Source organism: Monodelphis domestica, chromosome 2 (assembly GCF_027887165.1).
Source record: "Monodelphis domestica isolate mMonDom1 chromosome 2, mMonDom1.pri, whole genome shotgun sequence".
Lineage (NCBI taxonomy): Eukaryota > Metazoa > Chordata > Mammalia > Didelphimorphia > Didelphidae > Monodelphis > Monodelphis domestica.
In genome coordinates, this window is record NC_077228.1 from 149,755,757 (window position 1) to 149,780,881 (window position 25,125).

General features: G+C 40.9%; 1 protein-coding gene across 1 annotated transcript in view; it reads right to left on the bottom strand.

Annotated features, from left to right (window-relative positions):
- Window positions 1-18,053: 18,053 nt before the first annotated feature.
- The window catches only part of LOC107651095 (endogenous retrovirus group K member 8 Gag polyprotein-like), a 165,511-nt gene continuing 158,439 nt past the window's right edge, over window positions 18,054-25,125 (bottom strand). Inside the window, exons 2-3 of the mRNA XM_016429521.2 lie at window positions 20,482-20,620; window positions 18,054-20,229 (exon numbers count right to left, since the gene is read on the bottom strand). Coding sequence (XP_016285007.2) covers window positions 18,054-20,229; window positions 20,482-20,620 — 2,315 coding nt within the window. The remainder of the gene's footprint in view (window positions 20,230-20,481; window positions 20,621-25,125) is intronic.

Genomic DNA, 25,125 nt, shown 5'->3' on the forward strand with positions numbered 1-25,125 from the left:
TTCAAGTAAAGCTTGTTTTTTTTTTTACATTGGAGTCATTTATCTAGTTATAATTTGTTACCAAATATAGTGTAAGACATCTTTTAAAACCATTATTTTTATCAGACTAATTTCTGTTTTTCCTCCAGTACTTATCCATCCTCCATGAATTTGTTTTCACACTTTTCTAGCTCATGACTATTATTTATGTTTATTTTTTTTGTTTTGTTTATTTGGCCTATTCCATAATTTTTTTCTTCTTAAAAATTAATATATTATGCAGTTTTGAGGTTAGTGCTTTGTATCATAGCTTAAGATCTGTTAGCATCAAGGGTACCCTCCTTTTTTATTTACCTTCATTAAGATTTCATTCTGTTTTCTTCTTCTGCTATTCCATTTAAAAAATATTTGTTTTGGTTGTGGAATAATGGCAGGTATTTTCATGGATGTTATTGTGCAGCTGAAGCATTTCTCTTGATTGCTTATACAAAATTTTTATTTGCTTTTGAGATTGAGAAATTTAAACATTGAATGCCTTATTTTCTCCTATGGGCTTTTTCTAATCCAAAAATCTATAGATTTGACCAATCAGAAAGTTGCCATCTATACTCAGAAAAACTTAACAGTCCTATTATGTAATTCCCTACAATAGGGTACTTATCATATTTTGAGGGGAGGCTAGTGAGGCACAAGATCCTTCTGCCAGTCCTATTTTCAAGGTTATGCTTTGGCTTTCATAGAATTCAGGTGTTCTTTCAAAGTCGTTTTTGCTTCACTTTTGCCAACTTCTATTTCACCCTATGCATTTTAGAGATCTTGAGCTATGATTTTCTTTTTCAGAAACCATGCTGCCTTGGAGAGGTTTTCAGTCATGTATCATATACTGTTTGCTATGTTGTTATTTCATCTTTGAGGATTTTTATCTGATTTCCATACTAATGCATTCATTTAAAATTATTGCTCATTTGAACTATCTTGGAATGTAAAACTATTACTCCAAGATTCATGCATAATTCAGAATTTTTTCACTTGAGGCTTTATTTCATTTTCTTTCATGTGTATTTCATCAACCTTTCTTTTACTTGTGCTCATTCTTTTCTTCATTACTTACATCTTGTTATTGGTTTACCTACTCAGGAGCTGAACTTAAAACAAAGGGGTGCTAGAGCTAGGACAATCTGAGAACCTATTATTACCATTTCAATTTGAGCATTTTTACCTAGGTCATCAGCACATATTAAAAAGGAGAACTTTATGTTGTTTTGTTGATTGTCTACATATAATAAAGTGATGGGCAGTGTTAATAATGTAGACTATAAGTTTGTCTTGGCTACATTTTCTTTTCAGAGATCCAGCTATTAAGAATTTACAAACAGGAACCTGGCTTAAACCCATCCACTTTTCTGGGAATTTTAAATTTCAGGCCTTTTCTTATATTTCTAATAACTTATCTCTCATTTCCTTCCTGGTTTTTGGTCCTTTCCTTTTTTTTACTTTTGGGGCACATGGCTTTCCCCGGAAGATGGAATTCTCTATTTCCTTGAGGTCTTAGGAGGAATAAATGCCTGACTCACAAACTAAACATACTTGAATCATTTGATGGCAAGATATTGTATTAATAATTTTTTGCAGTACACTACAATTTTAGAATACTTACCAAATCTATCAAAATTAAAGTTGAATCCACAAAAAGGACCGAAATATCACACAAGATAAAAGTCTCTTATAAGAGAAGGTAAATAATTACTTCCTATCCCACCTTATAATGTGGTGTATAACATGCAGAAGCAACCTCATAAATTTGGGTTTCTGGATCCCTTTATGACCATTACTCCTCAGTATTGCACTTGAGCTACATATATGATTCTCATTCCTCTTGAAAGTAAAAATTACTGATCCTGCTAAGTCAGGTGAAAGAATGAGAGTATAGATGGGGTGGGTGGCTGAAGGACAGGGAGTGACATAGAAAAATAAAAGGTAAGGACACTAGAAATTTTATCAGTCAGGGTCTTTGCCAGAATAAAACCCATCTTGCCATCAAATGATTCAAGTATGTTTAGTTTTCTCTAACTTGAACATCTAATGATATTGATGTCATTCCCAATTTAAAATGTGCTCTTATAAAAACTTGCAACCTTTTCAGAAAATTGATTTTTTTCTAAGTGAAAATAGATGTTTGATGATCTCCATTAATTTGAGCATGCTGTTCTATAAGCATTTTATTGTGATTAAATTTGATCAATAACCACCAGAAGATCTAATTTAGTGAAATCCTACCCTCATCACAATTGAATATCTGGCATTCTCTAAACTTACTCCAAAACAATTTCATGAGTAACATCAATTGCTTAATCATGTCCACAATTATTTGCTCATTAGCATCTATTTGATTAGTCTACATGTTCCTGCTTGCTTAATGGATTCAATCTGCCCACAGATCACAGTTGTAATAATGCTGCTGCAGATGGTATCATGGCTGTGAAAATCAGGTGACAGAGGAGAGTCACACATTTATCATTTGTGCAGCCTTCTCCCGACACCAGCAGTGACTCCTGACAATTCCAATGCAAGAAAACAATTATAGTGAGAAGTTATAAGAGGAAAACCATTTTGGCTGAACCCAGGGGAGAAAGAACAACTTGAGATCCTGTACTGAAAGGTAAGAATAGAACTGACAGCACATTTTGGGGAAATGAAATACTCTGGGAATGAAACAATTCAAATCAAACTTTTGGCATGATTACAAATGGAACTTCTTGCCAATCATATCATAAGCAATCTACAAATGACTGGAGATTTTAGAATTTAAAGGTGAAAGGACTAAAAATTATCAACAAATTTTCTTCATTTTGTAGAATAGGATGATGAGGCCAAGAATGGCTAACTCAGTAATGTGCAAGAGCCAATTGCTAAATTTTTCTGTATGAATATTAACCCCTTGGAAAACAGCAAATGCTACAAGTCAGAGCCTGATTTATTGTTTTGCTGGTTGTCTAGACTTAAGGAAATGATGGAGAGAAAAGTTAATAATGAAGATGAAACTTCAAAATGTGTCATGCGCACATTTTTTCCCCTGGTGAAACAAATTCCTAGAAGTAATTTGCCCAAGTCAGAAAAGTTTTAAACTAGAAAAATCTGGGAAGTTTAAAATGGTAAGACTTTTCACCTGCAAGTCCAAATAACATTATATCAATCCCTGTTTTTGTTTTCCTATGTCCATGATCAAAATTGTTCCCACCTCATTTTTCTCTAGTACAATTGTGATTTTACAGACCCAACATTCAACCTCTCCATCATCTACTTTCTTCTTTTCTCTAAACCTTGAACAATTCTGAAAAAATATTATGAAGCTCTTCAGCCATATTACATCTTCTGGGTTCTTGCACTGGTCTTCTATCATAATCCCTGTAGTGAGTAATCCAGACCCTCTCCTTTCTACTCCTTCCTGCAACTCTACTCTCTCCCATTCACTGCAGAGTCATATGATCTCAACTGCTTTGTTTCTAAGAAAATTGAAGTTAATTATAATGATCTTCCACATCCACAATACTACACAACTCAGTAAATTTTTAAGTGATCACCAGCCATCATCTATTTCTTTATTCAATTTTCATATCATACCTAGAGATAACACCTGCACTTTTGTCTCTGATTACATCACTTTTAATCTTCTCTGGCACTTAATTCCATTAATCAAGGCTTCTCTCTTTCATCTTCAATTTCTTCACATTTATTGGCCCCTTCCCATGACATAAACATACTTGCTTTTCCCACATCCCAAGATAAAAGGTAAAAATAAATAAAATTTCCCTGTGAGAGCTATTGCCCTACATCTTGTAGGATTTTAATTCATGTCCAATACTCCAAGTATTATATTTTATCTAGTTTATTAATGATTACTTGAAGTGAAGGAATAAAAAGGAAATAGAAGTCAAAAACAAAAAACCTAATTACCTAACAAAATTGAGAAGCCATGAACAATAGTCTCCTGGCTCTCACCTCATGCTACCTCCACCAAACCCGATCACAGAAAGAGCAAGCAAGAGGCAGGGCTACACAAAATTTATAACCTGCCCAAGTCAGCATGTAACATGAAAAGGAGAGTGGGGTCCTGGGAATTATAGTTCAGGGGTTCAAATATGTTAAATGATTCACTGGGGAGACTAGTCTCCCAAAGAATCACAAGGAGAATTGTGAAGATAGGATTAACTCTCCCCTTGTCCATTTTTAAATTAATCAACAAAAACTGAAAACACCCCTACTTAACACTAAGTAGGGGAGGTTCGCAAGACACTTACTGAAAGTGGATGAAAACCCAGAGATGACTGACCACCCCCTGTGCAATTCTAAGCAAATTTGAAGACTGCAATTGTCTCCCATAAAGTGGAGGAAGGAACAGGAAATGATGTGGGAAAGGGACTATAAAGGGTCCTGAACTTCCTGTCTGAGAGGTCTTCAACCTGAATCTGGGACTTGGAGGATCTTGAACTGGAACTTCAACTTGGAGCTACAAATTGGGACTTCAACCTGGGACTCTGGAATTTGGGCTGCTCCTGGTAAGACTACTCCTAGATCGTCTTCCTTTGGAGCTTTGGCTTAGGTGAGTGAGAAGCTTACCCTCTTTTTCTGGCTTCTGGAGAGATTAGTTCCTAAGAGGATGCCCCTTCTTGAAGGAGGCCATGTGGGTTGAGTTCTTGTTTAATTCACCACCAAGACCTGTAGCTAAGGGGTTAATGAACCCTACATAGGTTGAACTGGGGACAATAGGAAAATTATGGGTGATAAGTTAGATTTCTTACTCTACCTTCTTTTACATTTCTCTACTTTCACTCTTTCTACCTCTTTGTAAATAAATCTACTGAAAGTCAATTTGACTTGAGCTATGATATTTTTCAAATTGGCTACCATTCTCATATATTTAGTCATACCCTTAATTTTAATTCCTTACAATCTTCCCTCTGTCACATTTCTAGAAAAAAATACCATACATAACAACCTCTCAACCTATTCAGTTCTTTATAAAGTGGCTTCTCATTTTGCCACTCCCCTAAAACTCTTCTCTCCAAGATTCTTAGTAATCTTTTAATTCCCAAGTCATATGACTTTTTATCAGTTGTCTTCATCTTTGATATTTCTATATTTTTGACACTTTTAACCATCTCCCCTTTACTTCTGATTATACTCAGAATCCCATGTTCTCTGATCTGACTACCCATTTACTTATATTATTATTTAATGGTTCCCTGACCATCTTTCTCTAAATTGTCTCCCAAACTGGTTTCCCTAACCTCTCTCTCTTCACATGTCCAGGAATCCTAATCAACTCCCACAAGTTTACTCTGAACTCTGCAGAAGACCAGGAAGATATAGTATTAAATTGGTTGAATTGGAGAGATGGTAGATTCAATTTTTTCTAGCAGTATTAGAGCACAAGCTGGATTACTGTTGTTGCATATCATGTAGAGGAAATTCTTGTTCAGATATGAATTGTAATATATCTCCTCTGAAATTTATGTGAATTAAATTCTGTGATACTTTTTTTAAAAAAAATCCAAAAATTTTAGATTTCTCTCTCTAACCCTCAGTTTCCTTGTTTGAAAAATGAGAAGAGTAATGTGCTGCCAAACTCACAAGCATATTAGGAAGAAAGTAAGTTGTAAAACTCCAAGTACTAAGTAAATGTGAGATATGATTATGGTATAAATATCCATATGTGCAAGCTCAAATTCTCCCCTATTTCTGACTAGTCAGCATATAGCTATCTCAACTTGGATATGTTTAACCAACACATTAAACTTATTTTAAAAAAATGGAACTTTATCCCCTAAATTTGCCCTTCCTCCCCATTTCTCTTATTTCATTACCAATCTCATCTTCTCAGCTACTCCAGTCATAAAGTTTGTTATACTAAACTCTTTCCTTTCCCTTATCCCTACCCTCATTATTTTGGTGCTAAATTTTGCCATTTACACCTCCACTCTATTCCACTCTACTCTCACACACTGCTACCACCCTAATTTAGGACATCATTACCTCTAGGCTCCTAACTTTTTTGCTGTCCAATGACTGTCCTTTCTTTGATCTGATTATAAGTAGATTATGGACATGTTCATTTTCCTAATGTCCTCACATAATATAGGCCTGGTGAGTTTAGAAACTAACAATTTTTAAAAGGAAAAGACTTAAAGACTTCACCTCTCATTTATATTATATTTCAGATTTGTGTGAAATCTTTGCATCAATGGCTAAATTCCAGGGATTTTTAGCTACACAAAAACTACATCTTGGCATATAATAAAAGAAGGATAAACTTTCAACTAAAAGACATGAATTCAAAATCCAATTATGCCACTTATTATAAATTTAACCTTGAGCAACTCATTAAACCTGATAAGAAGGGTTTCAATTCAATGAATTATAAGGGCTCTTCTAGTACTGTCTATTTTTAAAATTATCTTTTTATTTACATGAGTAATCATCTAATACCTTGTAAAGGAAAAAAAGTTATTAGATTTAGGACAAGTGAGATTGACTTTTTCATCTTAGTGATCCAAAAAAACAAAGGTTGTGCCAACAAAAACCTCAAGCAGTTTTTCAAATACTGAAGAATATTTGGAATAGATCTAACAATGTCTTTTCTTTCTTGAGCAATCCCCTGTCCTTTTTCATCTTGTTGACAATGTTGATTGCTAAAACACAATCAGAATCAACAGGAAATCATTTTATTTATATCCATTATGATAGAAACATCATAAATATCCTAGGGAAAGAAAATAGACTTATTGAGTTTTCTTAATTGTATTATATTTATTGCTGTGGTATGTAATTTTAAAAATATTTTGTGATTTTAAACTTATGTTAAATATAAGCATATACATTTCTGGCAAAAGAAATCAATTAATATTCCCATGTATATATAAATGAAATAATTCCAAAATGTAAAGCAGAAGAAAAAGTGGAAGAAAAAAGTAAAGTGGAAAAAAATTAGTGCAATGAAATTACTATCTCTTATTTAAAATGTAAAAACTTTGTCTTGATTGACTGTATCTCATCCAACCTAATATCATCAGCTATTTCATTACACAGTCTCATTCCTAAATTTGCTTGGTCATTTCTTGCTTTCTCTATTTAGAACCATAAGAATTTAAAAGCCCCTAGCAAGCACTTTAATGATAGTCTCTCTTCAAGAACAAGTAAGCTCCAACTTTGCTGAATATCTTAATTGTCTCAATTAGTGTCTGTTGATTCTCCATCATTTTCCAAGTATGCCATCATATCTTTAGCAAATAGGTCTCACCTTTTACTCTTCCCTATCTATTTTTATAAGTAAAAGAGAACACACCCAGAAATTGAAAAAAATATATTTTATTTTTTAACATCATGTGACTAAGACTTCCACTTCTGTGAGCTAAGATGACAGAAAAAAAGAACACTGGCATCTCACAAAACCCACCTCCAGATAACCAAAAAAAAAATGCCTCAAAACAAGTCCTGGAGTGGTGGTAACAACAGAAGACTAAGTGAAGCAATGCTCTGGCCAAGAATGGAATGAAGAAATACCTATCTCACTGAGATAGCAAGAGAAAATGCAATCTGAAGTGCTGGGCCAGAATTTGGGCATGATACAACCCAAGTGGCAGGGGAAGGAACAGAACTAGGTTCAGTCCAGTCTTAGGAGGGGGAGAGAAGAATCTAAGGCAACATGATACAAGCAACAATGTAGTCCAGTATAGTCTAGCCATAGCAGGACCAGGTACAGTCCAGAATGGGTAGCAGTGGAAGGAACTCAAGTCAATAAGGTCCAACCAAGGATGTAGAGAGCAGTATCCAACATGATACAAATGGCATCTGGATGCAACAGTTGTAGCCTCCCTACAGTAGAACAGCCAGCCTCTCTCTGCAGAGTGTTCAATCTGGGACCCAAGAGGCAGCCAGGCTAACCCTCAGGTACTGAAGTAGATCACAACACAAGCTGAGGACTCCACACCTTCTCTTACAGGATTGGAGCTGACTTCAAAATACAAGCAAAGTCAAGAAAAGAGCACCCCGAAATAAACAACAGGTGAAAAAAACCTGATACTGGAAATTGATTTTGGCAACAGAGAGGACAAAATGCACTTGCAGAAAAGGACAGCAATACAAAAATGAAAATGTGTGAAGCTTCACAGAAAAATATAAGAAAATGAAAGGCCCAAAATGAACTCCTAGAAGAATTCCAAAATAATATTAAAAAGCAAATAATAGAAGATTGAGGAGGAAAAAAAATTTAAATGATAGAAAAAGTCAACCACCTAGAAGAAAAATCCTCTGAAGAAAATAGCTCTTTATTAAAGGAAGTACAAAATCTGAAGCAAGAAGAAAACAACCAGAAAAGGAAGTAAAAATAAAAACATCATAGAAGAAAATGGGTCCTTAAAAATTAGAATTGTAGGAGTTGGAGTCAAGATGGCTGCCTAGAAGAAGCAGATGTTCAGACATCTAAATAGCCTTTCTTACAGATCACAAACTGAATGCTCCTGGGGGATTGAAAATCAAACCTAACAAGACAGAGCCAAGGAACCCTCCTGATGGACATAATTCAAAAGGTACACCTCCCTCATCCCCCAAAAAAGCCAGAATCCAAGAACTCTTGGGTTTAAGGGGAAGGCAGTAGGAAGGTTCCAGGACCCCTCTCCCTGCCCACCTAGAGCACTGAGACTCCAGAAGCAGGGGGAACTTCTGGGCAGGCAAAGGTGCTTGTCTGGAGGATGTACTTTGTAGGCAGGGCTGTGAAAAGCTCTGAGTGTCAAACACAGATGGCAGAGAAGGAGCTAGAGAAGGAGCATAGAGCTAGCAGCCTGGCCAGAACTGTGGAGATCCTCCATATTTGCTTCAGCCTTACAGGAGGTGTTGGCCTCAGAGCACAGGGAGCCCAACAAAGCTGAACTTAATCCCATCAAAAGTCTTCAGAGGGGGCAGCTGGGTATCTCAGTGGATTGAGAGCCAGGCCTAGAGACGGGAGGTCCTAAGTTCAAATCCGGCCTCAGCCACTTCCTAGCTGTGTGACCCTGGGCAAGTCACTTGACCCCCATTGCCTAGCCCTTACCACTCTTCTGCCTTGGAGCCAATACAAAGTATTGACTCCAAGACGGAAGGTAAGGGTTTAAAAAAAAAAAGTCTTCAGAACTCAGGGAAGTCCAGGTTTGACACCCCTCCCTCATTGACTGCTGGACTTTAATCCAATCAAAAGCCTCCAGAGGACAGGGAAGTTCAAACCCCCAACAACCCTCCTACAGAGACTTCACCAAGAGCTCCTCTGTCAAAGATCCAAGAGTGGAGACTGACAGAAGCCCCCAAAACCAAAAAAAAATATTAGAGGAGCAAGAGCACCGACAAATACAGGGAGCAAAGAAGGGGTGGATATGAGAAAACAACAGAAAGAGAAGAAAGAAATTACAATAGGTAGCTTCTCTACAGTGAACAGAACAGAGGGGGAGGGATCAGCAAATGATAAATCAGAAATCCAAGTGAATTGAATACAGGCTTTGGAAGAATTCAAAATGCAATTCAAAACATGACTAAGAGAGGCTGAAGACAACTTTAACAGCAAGATAAGTCATCTGGAAAAAGAAAACAGTGTCTTGAAAGCCAAAATTTATCAGCTGGAAAACGAGGCAAAGGAAATGAAAGGTGAAGCAAAGAAGATGAGAGATGAGGCAAAGAAAATGAAAGATGAGGTAAAGATGATGAAAGATGACCTCCTTAGAAAATCAGACCATAAAGAGAAGGATAACCAAAAACACAGGGATGAAATCCAGTTTTTAAGAACCAGAATACAACAACTAGATTTAAGTGACCTCATAAGGCAGCAGGACACTATAAAACAAAACCAAAATAATGAAAAAATTGAGGAAAATATGAAGCATCTCATTCACAAAACAGAGGATTTAGAAAATCGTTCGAGGAAAGATAATTTAAGAATTATTGGTCTACCAGAAGACCATGACAAAAGAAAAATCCTAGAGACAATACTATAGGAAATTATTCAAGAAAACTGCCCCAATATTCTAGAACAAGAAGGAAAAGTGGAGATTGAAAGAATCCACAGATCACTTCCTGTACTTAATCTCCAACTGATAACACCCAGGAATGTTATAACCAAATTCAAGAACTATCAGATCAAAGAAAACATATTACAAGCTGCCAAGAAGAAGTCATTCAGCTACCATGGAACCACAGTGAGGATAATGCAGGATCTGGCTGCATCCACACTGAAGGACCAAAAGGCAAGGAATATGATATTCCAGAAAGCAAGGGAACTAGGTCTACAACCACAAATCAACTACCCAGCAAAACTGACTATATTCTTACAGGGGAAAGTATGGTCATTCAACAAAATAGAAGAATTCCAAGAATTTGTAAATAAAAGACCAGACCTGAACAGAAAATTTGATATCCAAACACAGAACTCAAGAGAATCATCAAAAGGTGATTAAAAAAGAGGGAAAAAAGAAAAACAAAACAAAATAAAATTTTAAGAGACTCAATAAGTTAAAATGATATATATCCCTATAAGAAAAGAGGTCATTGGTAACTCTTAAAAATTGTTATTATCACCTGGGCAGCTAGAAGAATTATACTTAGAGGGAACAATGACAAACTGTATAGGATGAAAGGACAAGACGTAAATACATATATAGATATATGCATGCATAAATACATATATGTGTGTGTGTATATATATATATATACACAACTAGAGCTAAAAAAGAGAGGTTAATACTAAAAGAAATGGGAAAAAGAAACAAATGAGGGTAAATTCATATGTCACAAACAAGCTCACAGCGGGATGGGGAGAACATCAACACACTGGAAGGGTAAAGAGGTTGGAGATAGGAAATACTCAACTCTTACATACTTTGAAATTGACCTAAAGAGGGAAGGACAATCCAATTCATTGGGGCAGAGAATAGATTTGCGCCCTTTCAGGGAGTAGTAGAGTAATAAATGGACTGGTGGGGAGGGAAGCAGTACAAGGAAGGGAGAGGGTCCAGGGGGTAATTTTAGAAACACTACAGGGAAAATAATGGGGGGATAAGAAAGGAGGGAGTTATCAAAACAATTTGATACTGGCTAAGAGACAGAAAAGAGGATCAGTGGAATAGACTTGGGGTAAATGACCTCAGCAAGACAGCTATGATAAACCCAAAGATCCCAGTTTTGGGGACCAAAACCCAGTTTTTAATAAAAACTGCTGGGAAAATTGGAAGACAGTATGGTAGAGATTAGGTTTGGATCAACATTTCACACCCTACACCAAGATAAACTCAGAATGGGTGAATGACTTGAATATAAAGAAGGAAACTATAAGCAAATTAGATGAACACAGAATAGTATACTTGTCAGATCTTTGGGAAAGGAAAGACTTTAAAAACAAGCAAGAGCTAGAAAAAACCACAAAATGTAAAATAAATAATTTTGATTACATCAAATTAAATTTGTACAATCAAGACTAATGCAACCAAAATTAGAAAGGAAACAAAAATTGGGAAACAATCTTCATTACAAAAACCTCTGACAAAGGTCTAATTACTCAAATTTATAGAAAGATAAACCAGTTGTACAAAAAATCAAGCCATTCTCCAATTGATAAATAGGCAAGGGACATGAACAGGCAGTTCTCAGCCAAAGAAATGAAAACTATTAATAAGCACATGAAAAATTGTTCTAAATCACTTATAATCAGAGAAATTGAAATTAAAACACCTCTGAGGTATCACCTCACACCTAGCAGATTGGGCAATATGATAGCAAAGGAAAGTAATGAATGCTGGAGGGGATGTGGCAAAGTTGGGGCATTATTTCATTGCTGGTGGAGTTGTGAATTGATCCAACCATTCTGGAGGGCAATTTGGAACTCTGCCCAAAGAGCACTAAAAGACTGTCTGCCCTTTGATCCAGCCATGGCACTGCTGGCTTTGTACCCCAAAGAGATAATAAGGAAAAAGACTTCTACAAGAATATTCATAGTTGCGCTCTTTGTGGTAACAAAAACTTAGAAAATGAGGGGATGCCCTTCAATTGGTGTCGGGGACCAGCCCCTTACGACCCCTAAGAGGGAAAGGGGGAGAGAGAGAAGGAAAGGGGGAGAGAGAAAGAAAGCACGGACAGCTCTCACATGGTATGCAAAGAGAAGTCGTTTATTGAGGCAAAAGCATGGTATATATATACTGTGGCTAGGAGGAAGTAAGGGTAGGAGGAATGTAGGCACATTTGGTGTCAGAGGGGCCCAGGGGGAGGGGGTTTTACAACCTTTACTGACATCTGGAACTAGTTAGGGAAGACATCCTGTTTTAAGGTAGGAAGGGAGGCATGTTATGTTTGCACTGTTTCTTGCCTGTTGTCAGGTTCTATACAATTCCTCCCTTTTCTTTTCAAAAGAGGGGGAGGGGTTTTGAGAGAAAAAAGGATTTGCAGAACTATCACAACATGGTCTTAAGCCCGTCTTGAAGAACCCTTTCGGAGGCGGCTCCTGTCTTAGGCTATGCGGGGTATTTCCCTAATAGCCTCCACGCAAGGGCAAGGGACCCGCAATATTCCCGTCGTTGGATTACCGTCCCGAGAAGTGGAGTTGGTTGTATTGCTCAGTGGAGGGGGAGGTGTGGCCAACCGTCTCTAGGCGGTGGTACTGTATCATAGGGAAGGCCTTCAAGGATGATTCAATGGAGCGAGTGACCAGCCGTGTGATAGTTTTGAAAATCCAAGGGCCAAAAGTCAAAGCAAGGATAAAAACTATGAGGGGGGGTAAGGAGGGTAGAGAGGATTGCAGAGAACCATGGAGAACTAGGCAGAAACTGTGCATACCAAGGGCCGTCTGTTTCCCTATCTTTGCGCCTCTGTTCAAGCTCTTTCCTGAGTTGGGCTAGAGAGTCCCTAATGACGCCAGAGTGGTTAGCATAGAAGCAACATTCTTCTCCGAGGGCGGCACAGAGTCCCCCTTCGCGGAGGAAGAGGAGGTCTAATCCTCGTCTATTTTGTAAGGCTACTTCAGCAAGGGAAGCATGGGACTTTTCCAAGAAATTTATGGCGGATTCTAAGCGGGCAATGTCTTCATCTACTGCTGCCCGTAGATGATTGTGGGATATGTGTTGGGAAGTTAGAGCGGCTAAACCAGTCCCAGCGCCGGCAACGCCAAGAAGAGCAGCAACCGTGACGGCAAGGGTGACCGGTTCTCTTTTCCATCTGGGGTTTTGGAATTGTTCCCACAGGGGGAGGAAGTCTTGGTCGGGCCTAAAGGTGACGCGGGGAACAAGGGTGACCAAGATACATACTTCCTCTGGAGCAGTGGAAGCCCAACAAGCTTGAAGGCCTGAGTTGGTGCAGAGCCATCTAGTATTATTAGGGGGAATATAAAATTTGCAGGTGCTGTTAGGCGAAAAGGACACAGCACAATACGGATTAACTGTAGCATTTTTGCCAATGCAAGTGCCATTACCCCCCACGATAGGGATGGTAAGGGAGAATTTGTCATGAGGGCGACTCTGAGTTTCAATGCTGTCCCAGTGACACTCAGGGGGGTTTTCTGTTGTAGAGCAGGTAAGATTATTGTCATTCAGGGCATAGGCCTCAAGGTAGGGCGGGGACGCGACTAAGCAAAGCCAGTAATTGGTCGTGAGGTTAGGGAAGGAGTGATTAAGCGCGGAAAAGGACGCTTGTAGGAGAGGAAGGTATGGGTAAGGGACAATCTGTTCTTTTTTGAGGGCAGGGGGAACCCAGGGCTGTGGAGGAGAGGTCGAGAAGGAAGACGCCGGCGGTGGGGATGGGGAGAACAGACGCAAAGGGCTGTGGGATGGGGAAGGGGAGGGAATGCGGGGGGGGGGGGGGGTGAGACTTGGCGGGCTTTGCGGGCTGGAGGGCCTTGTTCGGGCCCTGGATGGAAGGAGGGGTTTTCTGATGGAGTTCCTTCTTGATAAAAAATAAACCTCCAGGGTCGGTACCGCCGACATGTGCCCGGATCCCCCATGTGCGCCCTGTGAGCCAGCTATCATCTGTATGCTGTAAAACAGTGAAGTTTAAGTATGAACAACTTGTCCATGTCCCTTTGTTGCCGCCGGCCCAGTCCTGTCTTGCTCGGGATCGGCTTTTGCAGTTGGGAGGGCCTGGCCTCAATGAAAGGAACTTATCGATGATCGGGGGTGTCCATGACTCTGAGGTGAGCGTTTCACACCCCCAATATGCGCAGTAAAAGTGGCCTGGGGAGTTACAGTAGGATTTCCCAGGGTTGGAGGAGGGGCAGGCGTAGAAGACGTCAAATGTGGGTAGCCAGTTGGGTTCGGAGGCAGTCGGACAGATTCCTGGGTGGTTGATGAGGGAGCAAGGGAGGATAATAAAGGTGGGTGCTCCAGAAGTGGTTACAATCTGTATTATGGAGCTACTATCCCAGCTGCCAAGGCTCCATTTCCATGGACGATGGGAGTGGTGTTGTGCACTCATAGGGGGGGTGAGTAGGGAAAGAAACAATAAAATTTGAAGGCCCATAATGGTCGCGAATGTTCAAGGGTCGTTCAGACTGCGAATGTAGAGGGTGATGTGGATGGATTCTATCAGGGCAGCAAGAAGGCTGAGGATCTCGAAGAACAAGGAGGCAGCCAACAGTGTTCGCAGTACAAGGCAGGATGGATCATGGGTTTCACGCATTACCTGTAAGACAAGAGGGGAGATTTTTCTCAGGGGTAGACCCTGGGGGAAGGTGATTATCTGGGCTGAAGGGTTTTGTTAGACGTGAGGGGATCCAGCGAGCAGACTGCTCCCTTTTGTCGAAAATGCAGGCTGAGCCTTTGCCCCAGGTCAGAACAGAGTCAGGGCCGTTCCAACGGCCCGTGAGGGGATCACGCCATAGGACCTGAGCGAGGTTAGAGGTGGTGTGTGGGTGCCAAAAATGGTCCGCGGCAGAGCGGCCCTCCATATCCAGGGTGAGGAAGTTAAGGGCAAAAAGGGCATGTGCCAGCAAGGTGGTTTGGTTGCCGCACAAGGGGTAGAGGGTCTCCTGAGTTTTTAGTTTGAAAATGGTATTTTTCAGTGTTTGGTTTGCTCTTTCTACAATACCTTGTCCTTGGGGATTGTAGGGGATGCCAGTGATATGTTTTATGCCTAATTGAGCACAGAACTGTTTAAAGGAACGGCTTGTGTAACCAGGACCATTGTCTGTCTTAAGGGTCAATGGTCTTCCCATGACTGACATGGCGAGAAACATATGTTTGATGACATGTTTGGTGGCCTCGCCAGATTGTGCCGAGGCAAAAAGAAACCCACTAAAGGTGTCAATGGAAACATGAACATATTTCAATTTAGCAAAGGAGGGAACATGAGTAACGTCCATCTGCCACAGGTGGCCAGGGAGGAGGCCACGAGGGTTGACTCCAAAGTGAGGTTCAGGTAACAGCGTAAGGCAATTTTTGCAGCTTTTCACTATAGCTCTGGCTTGCTCTCTAGTGATTTTGTAGGCTAAGCGAAGAGTATGGGCGTTAAGGTGGTGCAGTTTGTGGGCTTCAGTAGCAAGGGAAATAGGGTCTAGCGAAGGGATTGTAGGTACGGCCAGAGCGGCCAAGCGGGTATATTGATCTGCAAGGTCGTTTCCTAATGCCAAGGGGCCTGGGAGACCTGAATGAGCACGTATGTGGCCTATAAAGAAGGGGTGGGACCGTGCTCTGATAGCTTGCTGTATCTTGGTGAATAAGAAAAAGGTGGCTGTTGTGGGTTGAATAACAGGAGTAGCCTCAAGCCGTAGTAGGGACTGAACGACATATCGACTGTCAGAGTATAGATTGAAGGGGGATTCAGGCAGAGAGATAAAAACAGTGAGTGCTGCATAGAGTTCAACCAGTTGTGCAGATTGATAAGGAGTGTGGACAGTATGGGGATAATCATGCATAACAATGGCCGCGAGGCCTGTTTTCGAGCCGTCCACGAAAATCGTGGGCGCTTCGGGAATGGGAGATGACTGCGTAATACGGGTTAAGGTGAAGGGGGTAAGGGTAAAGAATTGTAAGAGTTTATTACTGGGCATGTGATTGTCAATAGTGCCTTTATAGGATGAGATAAGGACGGCCCAATTATCATTCTGTGTTTGCAGCCATCGTAGTTGCTCTTTATTATACCGGGAAACAATATGATCGGGCTGGCGGCCGAAGTGGCGAGTGGCCAGGCGGACACCCATCATAATAAGCTGAGCAACCAGGTCAGGGTAGGGGATCAGGATCTTCCTAGAGGCTAGGGGAAGGTGTAGCCAAATGAGGGGAGAAGGGTCCTGCCATAGGAGACCTGTGGGAGAGAATTCAGTGGAAAAGATGATTAAATAGAGGGGATCCTTAGGGGAGAAGTAACCGATGTTCTGTTTGGCAATTGCCTGTTCAACTTTTTGTAAGGAGATTTCTCCTTCAGGTGTTAGTGATCGTGATGAAGAGGGGTCGGTATCTCCGCATAGAATATCTTCTAGGGGGCGGAGGTCTGCTTTTGCAAGGGCGAGATAAGGACGAAGCCAATTAATATCCCCTAGAAGTTTTTGAAAATCGTTAAGTGTTTTTAGGGTGGAATGATTAAGCGTGACTTTGTGTGTAAAGAGATGATCAGCCTCGAGACGGAATCCGAGAAAAGAAAAGGGATATTGGACCTGTACCTTATCGGGGGAGATTTTAAAGCCTCTGTCCTGTAGGGCTGAAGTAATGGTTTGAGCGATGGTCTGGGTCAGTTGAGGGGAGGGAGCTGCTATGAGAAGATCATCCATATAATGGATAATATATGCGGAAGGGAATCGAAGCCTGATGGGATCTATTGTCTGAGCAACATACTTTTGACATAGGGTAGGAGAATTGGCCATTCCTTGAGGCAGGACTAACCATTGAAATCGGGGATTGGGGCCAATTTGATTGACTATGGGGATAGAGAAGGCGAATCGAGGGCAATCCTGAGGGTGAAGGGGAATGGAGAAAAAACAGTCCTTTATATCTATAACTATTTTGTGAAATCCCTTAGGGATAGCTGTAGGTGATGGGAGTCCGGGTTGTAAGGTGCCCATGGGAATCATGGTTTTATTAACTTCCCGTAGATCTTGTAGTAGTCTCCACCCTCCAGCCTTCTTTTTGATAACAAAAATAGGTGTGTTCCATGGTGAGGTGGAGGGCTCGAGGTGGCCCAAAGAGATTTGCTCCTGCACCAGCATGATGGCGGCCTGGACCTTTTCAGAGGTGAGGGGCCACTGGTCGACCCAGACAGGGGAATCAGACTTCCAAGTTATCTTATCTGCCTGGGGTGCAGGAGGACCAGTGGCCTTTATGAAAAATTTTGTGACCCAAAGCCTGCTTTATCTCTATTGGGTGTAAGGGAGATAGGTTGAGGATCGCCCTGTTCATTTTTGCCAAGCCCTTTTCCTGGGAGGAAGCCAGATTTAAGCATCATTTGTGTGACAGGGTCGCTGGGGCTCACCATGAGGAGTCGCATTTGAGCGAGAATATCTCTGCCCCAGAGGTTAACGGGGAGCCCTTTGACTATATAGGGTCGATTCGTGCCGGTGTTACCCTCAGCATCTCTCCAAGTAAGGAACTTTGAACTCTGAAGTGTGTGATTGACTTGCCCTATGCCAGACAAATGAGTGGTAGAGGGCTGAAGGGGCCAGGCACAAGGCCAGTGTTTGTGGGAAATGACCGTGGAATCGGCCCAGGTGTCAAGTAGTCCGATAAATTTCTTCCCGTCAAGAGACAACTGGAGGGTGGGACGGGATTCAGTGATTTGTTGTGCCCAATAGATGTTTGACGATCCTGGGGACGAAGGGCCCCTTGTTTGTTCAATGGTAGGGAAGTCACCCACCATGGGAAGGGGAAGGGCTTGGGCTAGTCGGTGGCCAGCAGGGATAGTAACCGGGCCATGGGGAGACTCAACAATGAGCTTTATTTCTCCTGTATAGTCATTGTCCACTAATGTGGGGTGGACCACAACTCCCTGTAGAGTAGTGAGTGCCCTTCCGATGATTAAGAAGAACATACCAGGGGGTGGTGGACCAGTGACACCGGTGGAAATGACCTCAGGGCCATCCTCAGGGGTTAATATTCTGGTGGAGGAGGAACAGAGGTCCAAGCCTGCACTGCCTGTTGTGGCTCGAGCAAGGGCGTGGGGAAGGGGCTCCCGAGGGAGCCCCGCATCCCGTTTCCCTGGACATGTTGAATATTTTGTCCATTTGAGGTAGTTTTGGAGCGGCAGTCGCGGGCCCAATGAAGCCCTTTCCGACATTTCGGACAGACGCTTGGGGGCGGTCTCGAAGGCACACCCGAGGGGCTGAAAGGTAAACTAGGGGTAGCCTGATTGGAGGGACATTCACGAGCAAAATGTCCGGGCATGCCGCACTTAAAACAATTACGGGGAGCGTTCTGTCGGGTGGCTTGAATGGCTGCTCCAATAGCTAAGGAGATAGATTTGTTAATTCTGTGGTCATAAGAGTCAATATCATTACATAAGCGGATCATGCCGTTCAGATCAAGCTCTCTAGATTTTCCTCTAAGGGCGGCCTTACAGGCAGGATTGGCGTTTTCAATGGCCAGGTGTCTAACCACTGGGTTATCGGTACCGTCCTGTCCCAAGACCCTTTCTGTTGTCTCTAAGAGTCTGGCTACAAATTGAGCATAGGGCTCGTTTGGTCCCTGGAGGATTTTAGAGATCGGGGCGGTGATGGCCCCGGAGGCAGGGACAGCGCGCCATGCGGCTAAGGCGGCGTGGGCAGTTTGCATGAGGAGGCCAGGAGGCAATCTCAATTGCACGGTGTCAGGGGCATAACGACCACGACCGATGAGTTTGTCTACTGTCCAATTGGCTGTTTGGGGGTTTGTGAGATTTGATTTTGCTTGATTTTCTACCCTTTCCTGAAACTCTGCCTTCCAGGTTAAGAACTGGCCTCTAGACAAGACAGATTGTATAACCTTAGTCCATTCTGAGGGGAGTAAGTGCCCTTCTCCCCCGAGACTTTCCAAGATAGAAAGGGTAAAGGGAGCATTGAGGCCATAGTTTTTTACTGCTGAATGGAGGTCCTTAATCTGTTTGAATTTAAGTCTTTTAAATGGGTGGGCATGGGGCCGAGTTGTATCGGTGGTATGGACCCCTTGATTCGCTTCTTCATCCCCCTCCTCTCTGTCAGATTCAGAGGAAACGGGGGGTGAATTTTGGTGGGGTTGGGACAGTTCGTCAGGGATCTCCTCTATGTCTACATCCTCCGGGGTGGTACCGGTGGTGGTCCTACGCCTGGTAACTACCGGGAGGGCCAGGAGGGGCTTTTGTAGTTTGGAGGGGTTGTTTTTAGGTTTTTTTGAATGTGAGATTGGTTTCATGGTGGCGACCTGAAGGTCATGTAATTGGCTTGTTAAGTGGCCGATCTCATGTTGTAAGTCTATAAATTGTTTGAGATCAGCGATTTGCTTAGTTAAATGAGCAGTGGCTATCTTTAGGTCATTTGTATTGGGAAGAGTTGGTAAAATCGAGGAAGGGTAAAGCGGATTGTAGGGAGGGGGCTTGTTTTTAAGGAAGTCTGGAGGGTGGTATCCGGCTGCCGCCTCATCCAGTTCAGTCTGGTATGCGGGATTGAGGGTCTCTGGTGTATTGCTATCGTAAAGGACAGGATAGAGAGCGGGTCTGTGGGAGGGAGGCAGTGGTTCTGGTAAGTGTGAGGGGGTGTTAATAGGTTCGTCTAAGAGAGACGGGGTTTTGTATTTTTTATCCATGTTGTCTAATTCAGGGATTTCTTGAGACGGGGTTTTGTATTTTTTATCCATGTTGCCTAATTCAGGGGTTTCTTCAGTCTGTTTTTTACTTTCCTCAATAGCGTGCTCAGCAAGGCTGAGGAGGTGGGAGACCTGTGCGCTGGAATCAGCCTCTTTAAGGATGTCCCGAATCAGGCCATAAAAGGTAAAGAAATCCTCAGGGATGGGCTGACCTGAGCGTGCAAAATCATTAAGGTCTCGGCCAACCTTATCCCAAGTTAGGGGGTGAATGCCAGGGCCATGGAAAATGAGCCACGGGCAGCGTTGTTCAATGAAGGAGAAGAAGCGCAACAGATCTCTTTTCTTAACTTCTACATTGCGCTCTTTAATTCTTTCTTTTAATTCTTTTATAAACAGAGCTTCCTTAGACAGTGTTTTCCCCATATTTTCAGTCACACATAAGTCTCGCTTCCCTGGTTTCCTGGCCGCCGTGCTCGCGCAGGGACGGAACCGCAGTAATCCCAGGTCAACACTCAGAAACAGGTCAACGGCAGTCGAACCGCGAGATCAACTCTCCACGAATTGGCCTCTCCCCTTTGGTCAAAGAGGGGTCCCTTATATTTGAGCGTAGGCGTGCCGTATAAGCCCCGGCCAGGTTCCCCGAAGGGGCGCCCTATTACTCGTATATATAAGGGGACTGTTATTCCGTTGCCATCAAAACACACATACATTCGACCATTCACACAATGGGGTTTGAGAGGGAGATATGAATGGGACAACTTACCCTTCCTCAGGATCGTCTATTCGATCCCTACCCGTTACTGTAGTCTCGATTTCGGCGCCGAACTTTTCCTCAGTCGTCCAGGGGTCGCTCGGGCCCCACCTTGGGCTGCCAGATGTCGGGGACCAGCCCCTTACGACCCCTAAGAGGGAAAGGGGGAGAGAGAGAAGGAAAGGGGGAGAGAGAAAGAAAGCACGGACAGCTCTCACATGGTATGCAAAGAGAAGTCATTTATTGAGGCAAAAGCATGGTATATATATACTGTGGCTAGGAGGAAGTAAGGGTAGGAGGAATGTAGGCACATTTGGTGTCAGAGGGGCCCAGGGGGAGGGGGTTTTACAACCTTTACTGACATCTGGAACTAGTTAGGGAAGACATCCTGTTTTAAGGGAGGAAGGGAGGCATGTTATGTTTGCACTATTTCTTGTCTGTTGTCAGGTTCTATACAAATTGGGGAATGGCTGAACAAATTGTGGTATATGTTGGTGATGGAATACTATTGTGCTCAAAGGAATAATAAAGTGGAGGAATTCCATGGAGATTGGAACAATCTCCAGGAATTGATGCAGAGTGAGAGGAGCAGAACCAGGAGAACATTGTACACAGAGACTGATACAGTGTGGTACAATCGAATGTAATGGACTTCTCCATTAGTGGCAATGCAATAACCCTGAACAACCCGGAGGGATCTATGAGAAAGAATGCTATCCACATTCAGAGGAAACACTGAAAGAGTAAAAACACCAAATTAAAACAACTGCTTGAATACATGGATCGAAGGGATATAGTTAGGGATATAGACTCTAAATGAATATCCTAGAGTAAATAACAATATGGAAATAGGTGAAAGAGAAGAATGTAAACTGAGGGGAACTTTCTTCACTTGAAATAGAGTAAGGAAACTGAGGGAAACTATTACTTGTTGAAATGGAGAACGTGAACTGATTTTGATCAAGGATACAAATAATACCCAATGAAATTGTGTGTTGGCTGCGGGAAGTGTGGGTGGAGGGGAGGGAGGGCAATAATGTGATTATTATAACCAAGGAATAATGTTCTAAATTGACTATATAAACTTATTCAAATGGAAAAAAATAGAACTCTAAAATGTTTTTCAGGATATGGGACAAAACAAAGATAGTAAAGAAGGTTCAGGAACCCATTTTATTTCTACCAAATTACCTTCAAAACAACAATAATATAATACCTCAAAATGGATTCTGGAGTAACAAAACTCACAAAAAGACAAGTTAAAATAATTTTTCATCCTAAGCAACTTAGCATGAGAGATCTTAGTGTACTGGGATAGAGGTGGACCACAACACTCCAGGGCATGCCTCACTGAGGCCATAGGAGTTAGGTGCAGCTAAAGTATTTCTTAGCTACCAATGCTGAACCGGTAAGACAACCACTCAGGAGATTACAGGGGTTCCTTTGTTGATGCCAGGTGCAGGAATCATCACATTGCCATAAGCACAACCAGATTCAGTCTGGGGCTCAGTCTCAGGGTGAGGAGAATCTCCAGCATACACCAGCACTTGAAGCCACAGGGAAGCATGGAATCCTTTTCAGAGTTCCAACAGTTAAAAGAATGCTTAGGGTACTCACAGACCAGAGTATAAACTGAGAGATTATTAAACACACCTCTCCTTATATTATACCACATTGGAATAATTGAAAGCAGATAGATCCACAGTGCCAGCTCTGAAAGCAGCTGCACAAGGAACCTGAAGCTTGGAACAGTGCTCCCTTTATCACACTTACAGAGTCCAATGTTAACAGTTTTTTAAACTAAAACGAAAAAGAAAAAAGCATGAAAATGAGCAAACAACAACAAAAAAGAGAGAATATAGAAAGTAATTTTGGTATTGGGGGATAGACTCCAACTCAGAAGAAGATAACAAAATAACACTGCATCCAAGAAAAATATCCATTGCTTTCAAGTCCAAAAAGAATTAATGGAAGAGCTCAAATAGGATTTCCAAAATCAAATAAGAGAGGTAGAAGAAAAACTGGTAAATGAAATGAGAGTGATACAGGAAATTCATGGAAAAAAGGGCAACAGCTTGGTAAAAGAGGAACAAAAAATACTGAAGAAATTAACATTTTTAAAAGCAGAATAGGTCAATTGGTAAAAGAGGAACAAAAATCCAAAGAAAATAAAAACTTTTTTGTAAATGAAATTGCTCAAATGGTAAAAGATATACAAAAATATACTGAAGAGATAAATTTTCTGAGAGAATTGGCCCTTTGGAAAAAGGAGTACAAAAATTCACTGGGCTAAAGAACTTTATGAAGTAGTATTGGCCAAATGGAAAAGCTCGTTCAAGATGCAAAAGTTCACTCAAGAAAATCACACCTTAAGAATTAGAATTGGGGAAGTGCAAGTAAATTGAGACATCAAGAAACAAATAATGTCAAAACAATTGAAAGAAATAAATGGAAATGTGAAATAGCTCATGAGAAAAACAAATGATTTGGAAAATAATTCTAGGAGAGATAGTCTTAGAATTATCGGGCTGCCTAAAATCCATGATCTAAAAAAGAGCTTAGAAATCATTTTTCAAGAAATAATCAAAGAAAACTGCCCTCATAGCACCTAGAACCAGAGGACAAAATAGAAATTAAAAGAACCCACTAATCACCTACTGAAAGAGATTCCTAAAGGATAACTCCCAGGAATATTATAACCAAAATCCAAAACTAATTGTGGAGAAGAGAGGAATTACAAGAAAAGACAAGAAGCTGGATATTGATCATATGTCAGTCAAATGAAGATTCCATTTGGAATGTGACTGGAGGCAAGAGCCAAATGTTTGACAGTATTTGAAGTTTTTGGTCTTTCTTACTGACCTGAAGGAAGAAGCTGGGTTTGTCTCTGCGACTTGGGATAATCAAGTTGGAGGTGACCTGGATGATTTGAAGGCAGAAGAAAAAGAAGTATAATAGTCCATATCTCTCTCTCTGACTGGCTCTGTTTCATGCTAGTGACTGAATTGGCATTTCTCTCAATATTCTCCAATGTAAGACTCACTATAGATAATAGGGAAAACCCTAACCCTCTTACCTTATCCTCTTTCTTTCCTGTTTTCCCCAATAAACCCTTACATGAGACAAAGAAGAGAAAGGAATATTTCCTCTGAAATATCCTAGCTCACCCTGAGTGACTTAAAAGGAGGCTGAAGAAGAAGGGGTAAGGTGAAACTGAAGGGAATAAGAGGGGAGGAAAGGAGATTGGAAGAGAGAGGAAGGGAGGTATAAAAGGGAGGAGGGTAGGCAAAAGAAGATAACTACCTGATCCATTAGTCATCTGGTATCCATCAAAATATACCCTCAAATATCATGTATTACATAAGTCAATAAAATATTGCAAGCTATCAAAAAGAAACAATTCAAATATCACGGAGGCACAGTCAGGATAATACAAGTCTTAGCAGCTTCTTCATTAAAGATTTGGGGGGTCTGGAATATAATATTCTAGAAAGCAAAGAAGCTAGGACTTCAACCAAGAGTCACTTACCCATCAAAACTTAGCATTATATTTTAGGGGACAAAGTGAGTAATCAGTAATTAGAATGGTTCAAACCTTTTTTACAAGGCACTCTCATAAAGGTGTCATTTCTCAAATACAAAGAGAAATAAGTTGAATATATAAGAATCAATTGTGAATTACTTGACTTATCAGCAAAGCAAGAATTCAAGTCAACTTCAGCAACTCATGATGAAAGAAGCTATCTACCATCAGAGAAGGAACTGATAGAGTCTGAATTCACATTGAAGCATTATTTTTCACTTAATTTACTCCATGATTTTTTGTTGTATTAAGCAATATGTCTGGTGTCAAAATATGATGAAAATAAAAATATGTATTGCAAGATAGACCATGTATAACTTATATCATATTACCTCACAGTCTTGGAGAGTCTGGGGAATAGCATGGACAGAAAGAAAGTGGATCCCAAAATGTGGGGAAATAATTATTAAAAATTGAACCAATAAGGCCATATGTTAAGGTTGTGTAGGGAAAATGAAAGACACAAGATGGATTACAAATGTTTATGAGAACCAAAGGAAGACTTCAAGTATTTTATATAGATCTTCCATAGAGGGTATTACAGTTCGGGAGTGAAAATTGAAGCAGATAGAATGGCACTAGGGGCTTTCGATGTGTCCCAGTTTTGATGTCACTTTTAACAATCTCTGGAGTTGAGGAAGGAAAATAAATATTAGCAGAAGTCTCTCTTTTTAAAATTCACAAAAATATAGTATGAGATTCTGATCATCAGTCTGGATAGTCTCCTATTTATTAGACTGTGGGGAGCCATGTAAACTTTTAAAAACAGTAGCAAAAGTAAAACCCCTGTTTTAACGAAGAATGGGTAATGCCAAATGGTCAGAAATTGAGGTATCTTTGAGTCAAAAAATAATGATCACACATCAGCAAGAGCACTGAAGAAATGATATTTAATGGAATTGACACATTTTCAGAGCTAAAATTAAAGCATAATATATGAACTGTACCTGGGTGAAAGCAAATGAAAATTCCATCAAATAGAAGAGGTTCTTATTTGATACTGGCTCATTACTAAAGGTTTTACTTGGTTATAGGCTCATTACCTATAATTTCCATACAAAAGTAGCCATATA